This window comes from Ptychodera flava, chromosome 14 (assembly GCF_041260155.1).
Source record: "Ptychodera flava strain L36383 chromosome 14, AS_Pfla_20210202, whole genome shotgun sequence".
Taxonomy (NCBI): Eukaryota; Metazoa; Hemichordata; class Enteropneusta; family Ptychoderidae; genus Ptychodera; species Ptychodera flava.
Genome location: NC_091941.1, coordinates 28,661,677 through 28,672,635, shown reverse-complemented (window position 1 = coordinate 28,672,635; position 10,959 = coordinate 28,661,677). Strand labels below are relative to the sequence as shown.

At 36.8% G+C, this 10,959-nt stretch overlaps 1 protein-coding gene across 1 annotated transcript; it reads left to right on the top strand.

Moving 5' to 3' along the window:
- The first annotated feature begins 257 nt into the window (after window positions 1-257).
- On the top strand, window positions 258-9,338 carry LOC139150057 (monocarboxylate transporter 12-like). The gene is made up of 4 exons (XM_070722207.1): window positions 258-533; window positions 5,195-5,338; window positions 6,942-7,991; window positions 8,640-9,338. Exons 1-4 carry the CDS (start codon window positions 314-316, stop codon window positions 8,825-8,827), a joined length of 1,602 nt encoding a protein of 533 aa, XP_070578308.1. The 5' UTR covers window positions 258-313; the 3' UTR covers window positions 8,828-9,338.
- Window positions 9,339-10,959: the final 1,621 nt, after the last annotated feature.

The window sequence follows — 10,959 nt, the reverse complement described above, 5'->3', positions numbered from 1 at the left end:
TCAAAAAAACGAACGCCCCCCCCCCCCCATTGAGCCTTTCAAAAACATGGTACCCCCCCCCCCCAAATCACCAAAGTCAAAAAGAGGGTAAACTCTCCATGAATCCACGGCGCCCCCCCCTGGCCGAAGAAACTGACCAGCCCCTAAATACACAGTGGGCTCATGATAGCATCTGATAAGAGGCCATATCAGTGCACGACCTTTAGTTCTGCAAGGCTCTTTTGACAGCTGGTTAAATTTCAACAATCCGAATGCAATACATCTCTAAAATGTCGGTACGCCTTGGTCTAAGTTGAGCCAGCTTTGACAAAACATGTCTGCCGTAGAAACAAAGTCTCCAAAAATTGGCGATCCGCCGGACGGTGGCTGGGGCTGGTTTGTCATCTTAGCAACATGCATAATGATGTTTTTTGTCCGGGGAATAGGGACTTCCTTGGCTGTATTCTATGTCGTGTTTTTGGACTATTTCGGCGATAGCGCGGCTGGAACGTCGTTGGTCCTGTCCTCGTTCACAGCAACTACATACATGACTGGTAAGTCGGAACGGTCGCGTAATTTGTTCCCTCTGTGTTGACGTAACGGCAACTTAAAATGCATGTTTGAGCCAACAACTTGATGGTCCTCATCAATGTAAATGTACTAACTTTGAGGCAATGTAAAGGTCACCTGTCTTTTGTAGCATGAAACAGGACAGCTCTGATGTGTAAAGTTTACATAGTACCTGTACGAGGCGCCAAATGTAAAAAAAAATGTTTACACAATCACCCTTATTTCAGAGATAGAACAGCTAGGAAATGTATATAGAGAGGAATTTTTAATATATATATATATATATATATATAATATATATATATATTATATATATATATATATATATATATATATATATATATATATATATACACATATACCATATACATTGCCCATACATATGTATGCATACGTATACCTACACATAATCATACTCGCACGCACATAGTGTATTCATTCATACATGTAGAATACATACATACATATATATGATATATTGTTCCTACAATTCAATTATAAGTTGAAGGGCCCTATTCTACTTCACGTTGAGGTCTCCTGGCAATGTTGAAGTCCCAAACAGTATAATCATTATCAAATCATTAATCTGTCTAAGTATGATTAGCAGGACATACAGGTATTTAGCAATTGTCGATCATACCATACAAATTCTTCTTATTCATTTTCGATCAAACTGTATGTTGTATGACAAGTTTCTAACCAGCTGAAAGAGGGACACATGTCAGGAATTTTGCAAATCTAGTAGCTTTCAATTTACATAAAGCGAGAAACAGTAACATTGACAATGTCCGAAAAATAGATAAAGTTGTCTTGTGAGGGCATTTACTGCTATTTGTTCTGTAAATATACCAGCTGATCGCGTGGCATGCACACCCATTATCATAAACAAAGAATCATGCAACATGTCTTCTTCTGACACTCAACATTCATCGGAATTGAATAAAGGGAAAGCAACTCCACACATCTTTAATATCTTAGTTGTTCACGTTAATTGTATTTTGTTTTACTATTTTGTGCATGTAACTAATTAACCATGGAGAGACACTTCATCTGTAAGGGAGTCATCATTATTTACGGCCTGGGGGTCGAAGGAATCAAAGGAGTCACTCTAATAAATGAAAGTTGCATGGGATGGGTGCTCAAAATGTAGAGAGAGCGGAAGAAGGGGGCGCTACTCAATTTTTGGAAAATGTACTGAAGCATTTAGTGCAGTTATGAAATAATACAAAAATCTTAAAAAAGAATGAAAAACAGATTATAAAATGGTACAATTTTATAAAAACATGGTACTATTTTATATTATGTATACCAAGTATATTGAGTATCAGTACTAAATGAATAATTTTTCAGTGTTTTCTGATAAAAAGAGGTATACATGCCTAATCAAGCATGAGAAACATCCACTCTCCATTCTACAGGGCACTGATTATTTGGGAAAATGTGTAAATAAAGCTAATTCTACGAGGTATACAAAACAGTGGCCTGCCTCAATAACGAATCCATCTTTCATATCAAGAAAATAATTTGTCATTGTCTAAAACTAACTGAGCAACTGATTTCTTGTATCTTTCACACAATGCAAATTTAATCTCGACATTTAATTTTTGTTATCTTTGTCTTGTTTATTTTCTCTGTTCTATTGACACAGGCAATCTCTTATATACACATAATGGCACAAGCAGAGCTTTGATGCCCTAAATAAATACAATGCATAAAATGCATTCTATGCATACAAATGATTATTTTACAATGTACATTTTTACTCTTATAAATGTTAAGTATAAAGAGGTCATGGAGGAATGCTCTCATAAGATACCATTATGTATCCGATAAAAACACTTCTCAGTTTGCATGAGATTGCAGAAAAAAGAATATGCAGCAATGCCAAATCTGCGATTTTATTGTGTCATTTGCAAAATCCTACATTTCTGTAGACGATATCAATGGACCACAGTTAGAATCAGCATTTTTCTTAATCCATTCATTGTTGCTTTTAACTTTGAAATTTTACAGCCAGAGAAATGACCTCGCCAGGTATGCAATTTCCCCGGCTGCTAGCTGCTGATGAAAAGTCTGATAATACGGTATGGTTAAATGTCAAAATGATTATTGAACTTAAATAAATTAAAATGCATATTTCTGTGATAATAAAGGACGGCTTTACGACAATTCAGTTTTGTCTTAGATCATGTGCACAATAACGTATTGTAATTACTGGATTGAATATTGTGACTCTAACACTGATCATGCGAAATATGTAATAATTAGTGTCCAGTGCAAAATAAATTCAAACACCTCTCAGATTGCACCATTGCACACATTAATTTCTCAAAACGTTCAATGCGAGAGGGGGTACACTCCCTCTCATGCTCTCCCCTTGAGGTGTTCTATGTTATTTTCTAACAGTGAAAAAAAATTGAAAGACCTTTCAGATTGCACCAGACTGCACTACTGCATACATCAATTTCTCAACAAGTTCAACGCAAGAGAGGGGATACCTTCTCTGTCACTCTCCTCCTCAGCCTCTCACGTTTTTCTCTCCCCCCCCCCCATACTTTAAATTCTTCCCTGTCAGTCATCCCGGTGAAACCATGCCATGATACTCATCTAAATTAGACAATACTTTATGATTGGATACTGGTTACAACGTGAGCTTTTATATGCATCTTTTGTTGTGACTTTGAATTTCATTTTGTTGGTTTCACTTGTTTTAATCTTCATGACATAAGAGTCACTGATGATAATCAAGCACGTGCACCAGGATTTGAAAGGTCTTTACTATTGCTATCTCTTTGTAAATTTTACAAAACATGTATTGATATTTAACTTTCTAATAGGTGGTGGGTCAGTCAAAAATTTTGTGTTAGAGAGAGGGGTTACTTAAATGCATAATGCTTGGCAGGGGCTTACTCTATAATTTGGCGTTTCCAATGACATTCCTCCGAACCCCTGGGCTGTAAATAAATCTGCTTGTTAGTGATTGAATACGAATTTTCATCAACGGCTCAGAACACTTACATAATTGAAAAGTATCTTACGTTTTACTTCTTTGACAAATGTCTGAGACGAAATTTATTTAAGGAGGGCAGAGTGTTGGATGCCCAGTAAATTTACCAGAAACTTTTCAGTATTTTTACGACAGATCAACTTGACCTGTTGTTGACCCCTGACTGACTGACTGACTGACTGACTGCTTATGGAAATGACTTGTGATATGAATTTTAATTTTTTTTAACAGAATTACAAACTTAGTAATCAAGCGCTTACGATGACTACTGGTGACTCGACTATATTATCAATATTTATCATACAATTCTGGAAACATGAAATAAGACTATATAACGTGCATTATTGCGTACCTTTTGACTGTTCTAAAGTTTTGTAAGAGAATATATTTTCCTTGACCGTCTATCAAGGAAAACTTTGAAAGGAAATGTTCATGTAACGTTTGCAGACTTCATCGTTATAGTCGTCACTGGTAAACTGTAAATCAGTGAAGCAAGTGAAAAATGTCCAAGGAATGTTCTCACAAACAGACATTGTTAAAATATGTGAAATTAGACAAAACAAAATAATGCCACGTCAATAGTGCAATGTAAGTATACAAATGAGTCCAAGGTACATCTTTGGCATCAAGTCTAACCAGACTTGAAAATTTACCCACCAAGTCCACAGTCTTCATCATTTTACTCATAAAAAGTGTTCATCTTTCCAGACAAATAGGGTTTCAGTTGCATCATGGTTTTAATCTCCTTTTGCTCCTTCACACGTTTCACAACCTTATTGAGTATATAGCTTATCTTTGAAGGTATCAACATTGCAGTTGAAAATGATCACCACAGACACCAGACTCTGTTGCTTGCCTGACCTTTTAAAGTGTTTCGTCTTTGTCCGCATCATGAAGATCATTGCAAAACCTGAGTACAAAATGAAGGGATAGGGAGTCACTCGCCGCTCCTTCTCTGCAACAGCCCCTGTCCTTTGGAACTCTTTACCCCTGGACATAAAAACCTCTCCTAATGTCAACATTTTCAAAAGACGCTTAAAAACTTGCATCTTCCAGAGAGCATTTTCATTGTAACTCTAAGCGCCACTGAGCATTGTTTAACTTTGGGTATTTGGTATTATACAAATTTGACAGATAGATAGATAGATCTATATTAGAGAGATAGATAGATAGATAGATAGATAGATAGATAGATAGATAGATAGATAGACAGATAGACAGATGGTCCGTAACCAAAGTAACAATAAAACTTTTATGAATCAAACGATAAGTAAAACATTCTGGCATTGGCTATTGTCATGTTATCTTTGACAAAGCGAATAAGAATTTCTCTTGTTTGAATCCATTGCCAACTATTTGTACTACAAAATTTTAGCCCTATAAATTATGGGCATGTTTTTTTCAAAATTCACGAGAACCTTGACATTTCTATCTTCCTAGAATACATAATTATTAAAACCAAAATTTCCTTTAGTACGGTTGTTTCCGTAACCGTCTTTGTTGAGCTGTCATCGATCTGATGAGTATTTCATTATTGAAATCAAAAGAAGATTTATATCCAATGAAAGCACAACAAGCAATGAAATTCGACAATTCTATGCTAACAATTCTGATAAATATTTTCATTTTTTGTGACAGGACCGTTTTCAGCTTTTCTTAGCAAGAAATTTGGTTTCCGAAAAATGGCGATGCTTGGAGGTGTAATGGCAAGTATATCCATCGCCGTAAGTTCATTTGCAACCAGCTCACTATTTCTGAGCGTAAGTCTTGGCTTTGGCACAGGTAAGGATCTTCATAAAGGTGTTCAATCGCATACCTTACTGAATATGTAAGTCAATATGCCACATGAAAATCCTATAGTATCTTCGTTCACTCCTCCTCTCTCGGTGACACTCAAATTTGTTGTACACGAAATGGGGCTTTCCTATAATAGAAACTCTTTCAAACTTATGACCGCTCCGTAAATCAAATACACAGAAGGAAATGTATACTGCAAGCTTCCAGGGTTTTCATCTCTGCTACAGGTGAACATGATCTGCTAAGATAGCTGTTCGAGGACTAGAAATAAGTCTACGTCATGACTCGTACAAATTACTTTGCATCTCAAAATTGTTTGACAGTTAATTTTATGATATTTGCCATTTCCTTCTGGAAAAATGCAAATGCCTCATTTGCAAAATAGTTACAGTTAGGATTCAGCACACACTTAAATGATTGATTTTGCTGTTATAGACTTTAATCAAAGTGATCTATTCATAGTGACATAATAATCAGGATCAAAGATCCACGAGAATGACCAATTTATTTGACAACTAAACAAACGTTATTCAAAATGTTTACAAACTTAACGCCGAATGTTTCAATATGCTTCCAACGGAATGTGAAGCAAAGTAGATCCACAGAAAAATTAACAAAACAAGAATTTAAATTTGTCTCTCAGGAGATTGGATATTTGTCGCTTAAAATTATGAACTCTATCATTCACTATGAAGATTAGGTGGAAGTATGTTAATTAATTCCCTGGAACTATGCCATCGGTGTATATGTGTCTGTGGAAGAATTCCCCCAAGTTCTTTCAGTTTCATGTATGCTGCATAATTTCATGCAGTTGTAAGGCATTTTAATCTTTGGTGAAGAATATTCTTTATAAGACAGGTTTAGTGCTCATACACACAAACTAGTGTCAATTATGACAGTGACCAATGTTTGAACTGTCTCTTTATTACTGTATGGCATAGTCGGTCCCTGAAATACATTTTAAAGGGACATAAGCTGTAACTTGTGGCAAGTTTTTCAGTGTTCTGCTTCTGTATATCAACTACCGTATCTGACCCTAATCTGTTTGTCATGCTGAAATTTCAAGTATTCTTTTTGTCAACACAACTTGTATGTGTGTAGTGATCATTGTTTATTGTTTACAAATGAATTCTAGTCCGGACTTGAATACAATTTTCAACAATAACAATGTAGATTATACTCATATAGGTTGTGTTGATATGCTAAATACTTAGCATTAAGTTACAGTTTAGGGATTCAATGCAGAAAGTGTAGGGAAACCACAAAACAAAAGTTCTGAAAAAATAGCCAAAAGATACAGCTTATGGAGCTTTAACGTTAGAAAAAAACATTTACGCGAAAACGTGTTCTTTTCCATGCTGTGTGGTATAGTCTGGTTTGGAAGCAGTAATAATTGAAAGTCCCCTCAGTGTTTTCAGGAACAGTCTTTTTTCGTGCTGTCAATTTCCTCTCTTTGCCTCTGCTGTCGAGAATACTCGTTTCCCTAGCACCATGTTTGTCGCTGTCTATTCTGTAATCCCGTTTGTATGAGTGTCTGTGTCCTGTAATAATTCTAACCATAAACGTCATTTATATTGTGTTTTTGCAGGTGTTTCAATCGGACTATGCTATGTTTCCTGTTTCGCCTCTCTCGGACGTTATTTCAAAAAGCGTTATACAATGGCAAATGGCATAGCGCTAGCTGGAGTTGGCCTCTCCAATGTTATCCTACCACCTCTGTGCCAGCTTCTGATTGACAAATACGGCTGGAGAGGTGCACTGCTGATAGTGTCAGCTTTGACAGCCCATCTTTGCGTTGGGGCAGCTCTGCTACGGCCGATTCATCTCAAAGCAGACTCGAATGAGGAGAATGGTGGTCAAACTGCTTCGCTGTCTGATAATACGGTAATGCGAGATGAGAACAGTGAGAGTGGGGATAATTGTAGTCGTGACACCACAACTGAGAGGAGGTCGATAAAAGACGCGGATTTTCAAGGTGAATCTAATACTATGGCACTGGACGCTAAGCCCTGCATAAAATCGAAACTAACTGTCGAGCAGTGTCGTAGTGGTAATAGTATTGAAAATCCGACAGCACCGAGAAATTCTGCCAAAGATGAGACCGTAAATGGAGATAATGTGGCTGAGATGAGAACAGTAAACCGCAACATCTTCATGCGCTTTGCAATCATCAAACTATTTCATGATCGCCCGTTATTTATACTTCTTGTTCTTTATAGGTTTGTGTATTGTGTAGGCCACAGTATTCCCCTAGCTCATTTAGTTGACAAAACTGTTAAAATGGGCGTCGGTAATGTTAAAGCGGCCTTTACTATGTCTGTCATAGGAATGACTAGCTGTGTGACGTCATTAATTACGGGAATAATTCTGGATTTCGTAGGTGTAGACGAAGGTCGAGTTTACATCCACTGCCTAGCAATTGCCGTTTTCGGGATTTCTACTGTATTTACGAACTTTACAAGCACATATGAACAGATAATGATCATCTCTGTAGTATTGGGAATGGCTCGTGGTGTATATATGGCATTGGACATGGTCCTTACTAAACAAGTAGCAGGTGTAGACCGAATGGTTGAAGGAATTGGTGTGATAATGTTTTGCATTGGAATCGCATTCCTAGTTGGCCCTACATTGTCGGGTAAGCCGTAAACTTCAAGGGATAACATTTGCATCTTTTGACATTCTTGCCAATATTTTCGTTTTACGAAAGAATTCTGCTGTTTGTTTTAAATCTCCTAAGTGTATGTTTAAATACAATGTATTAGCCTACCGACACGACGCACAGAGTACAGTAAGCAAAAAAATTGTTGATTCTAGATTCCGTTGTGAACAGAGACATTAGAAATTACACACCTGCATGCTAGCTGTGTTGATGAGCTGAACACTTCCATGACTTCCTGACATCCTGTGGTCTGAGATCGAGTTTCTGAGTGGAAAAATACCACAATGAAATTGCCTTGAACGTTCAAAGTGTGACTTGACCTTGAAAGTCCTGTGATCACAGTGTAATCTCTATACTAAAATTATAGGATGAATAATATCCATACCTTACAGAGATGCAAAGATTACAGCACACTGGGCCGAATACATTTTAAAGGAAAGAAAATTTTGCAACTATAATCGACTGGGTATTATGAAACCATACGTTAGCAGCTATGACATAGGAGGTTAATCAACATCATAAATGAAGAACACATAACACACTCACAAATTCAGGTCCGTTCATATGTTTGCACACACATATACAACGAAGACATGTTCATTCTTATGCTTTCTTTGTTTATAGGATATCTTTTCGACATGACTGGATCGTACGACTTGTCCTTTTACGTTGCCGGTACACTCCTATTGGCTTCGTCTTGCATATTTCCATCGCTGTGGATCTATAGTATGGTGAAGACAAAACTGTGTCATTCTACAGATATCCGAATTGATAAGAATACTGATAATAGGACGCCGCATTCGTCACTTTAGATATCGCACAACAAGCCATACGGGACATTGAGTTGCATATATATATATATATATATATATATATATATATATATATATATATATATATATATATATATCTGTCTGTATAACTTCCTGTCTGTCCGTCCACTGCGAAAACTTAGAAAGTACTGCACGTGTTTCTTTGACATTTTGTATGAAGATGTTATTGATAATGTCAAAAATATGCAAATTCGGTCAATGAGGTCATTTTTGGGTCAAATTATGAATTATTACATAATTTTCTATTAATGGTAGCGATTGACACTATTTTTTCTTATGCAAAAAAACCGTTTAGGTACGGTACCAAAACTGCGGGCAATCTATAGACTTATCCCTTTTAAAAAATCTTCAGTAAAAATGTGAAAGTATCACTGAAGGATGCAATAACACATTGTCAACTGAGATTTAAACTCGGTTTTTGTGCACTTTCTATGATAACCTTGCACATGCATGGTCCATCGTGAACGAGATATATAATATATGGAAGCAGTATTCCTGTGTTTGCTCATAGTTATAGCTTCAGGCAGATATAGTAGCAATATGTTAATTACAACTAAGGATTTCGATTTCATAATTTCATCTTATTTTCTGTTATAGTTTAAGTGTATAGCATTACCACCAGTTTTGGAAAATGTTGTATATGCCTTTTGTGATGTAAAATTTATATTTCATTGGGAATAAATAAAGAAGGAATTACAAAGAGAGAAAATGTTCATGACAACTTGTTAGTATAGACAACGATAACACTGGCTACAACATAAACTACTACAAATTAGCTAAAAACACAAATATGACCATTTTGATAAAACATTATATGAGCGTCTAATTCCTTCACACATAGCGGGCACTTAAGTATGGACATTAGAGCTAAAGCGCCTATTTACAGCATATATGTTTTCCACAAACCATTTCCCCTCGTAGGAACACTTAAAAAAATACGGGTTACTTTTCCGTGTAAGCACTGGCATAAGCCTTATTTGAATAGACCTGATCGGATGTCTCTTTAATAATCCATCAATTTATGGTCACGTAAAATGCATTATTTTGCTTGTTAGGCCTACTGGTCAACAACTTTGAAACTATTAACTGATTAGATAACAGGCAGATGATAGGATAACAGTTCGGACGGACAACTTTGAATTGGATATTTTAAACTGCCATGTCATACGTTAGCAGCATGCTAACATTTTTAAAGACAAAAGATAACCAAGATTCGATAGCGGTGTCGTCTGCAACTGACTAAGAGGCAAATGATAGTGGAGACGTTTTTCATTTTGTCGGTGAGGAAATAGATCGGGTAGGTTACAAAACTACATAATTAGGGCTGTGTTGAGTGATTCTAAGTTTTGTAAATGGTTATAACTTCAGGCTTACAACTTTTAATATATTCCTGGGAAGCCGGTGGTACATCATGGGCATGGTTAAAGGCGTCAGATACGATCCCAGGGTCTTGAAGTTGCTGTAAATAATATATGCGAAGTGGTGTTTAACATGATATAGAAGGTATTATAAACAAAAAGAAAACCTGCTTCTTCAGGAAATACTAATCCGGACAGTGGTGTTTGCACACAGATACCGTACGCTTAAATATCAAATAATGATACCAAAGGAATTTCAGTTTTCGAGATGGTAGTTTCTTATGCTGTCAAATCATCATGTTCATTACGCTATGGAGGGTCTTTTTTATCCCAGTGGTTACGCTATGGAGGAAGAAGCAAGTCGGGCGCGCTCTGAAGGAATGAAATAAAACGAGTTATTCAAAGCCAGTTGTGCACATCGCATGTGTCCCTCGCCTGAGACTTCATGATATGATGATATGATATTTGATATTTGGTTCTTATATAGCGCACGTATCCACAAGTAGATGTGATCAAGGCGCTTTACAGTTATTATTACCCCTGGTCACTGGACCTAATATGATACCACTCAACTCCCTGGGGAGCAGACAACAGCTCACATGTGCAGCCAATAAGCGCAGCAGAGCTAAACGCACACATAACAACCTCTGTCCTACCAGGTACCCATCACTCCTGGGTGTGGAGAAGCAATGAGGAATAAAGTGCCTTGCCCAAGGACACAACACCACAGCCATGCCGGGGCTCGAACTCACC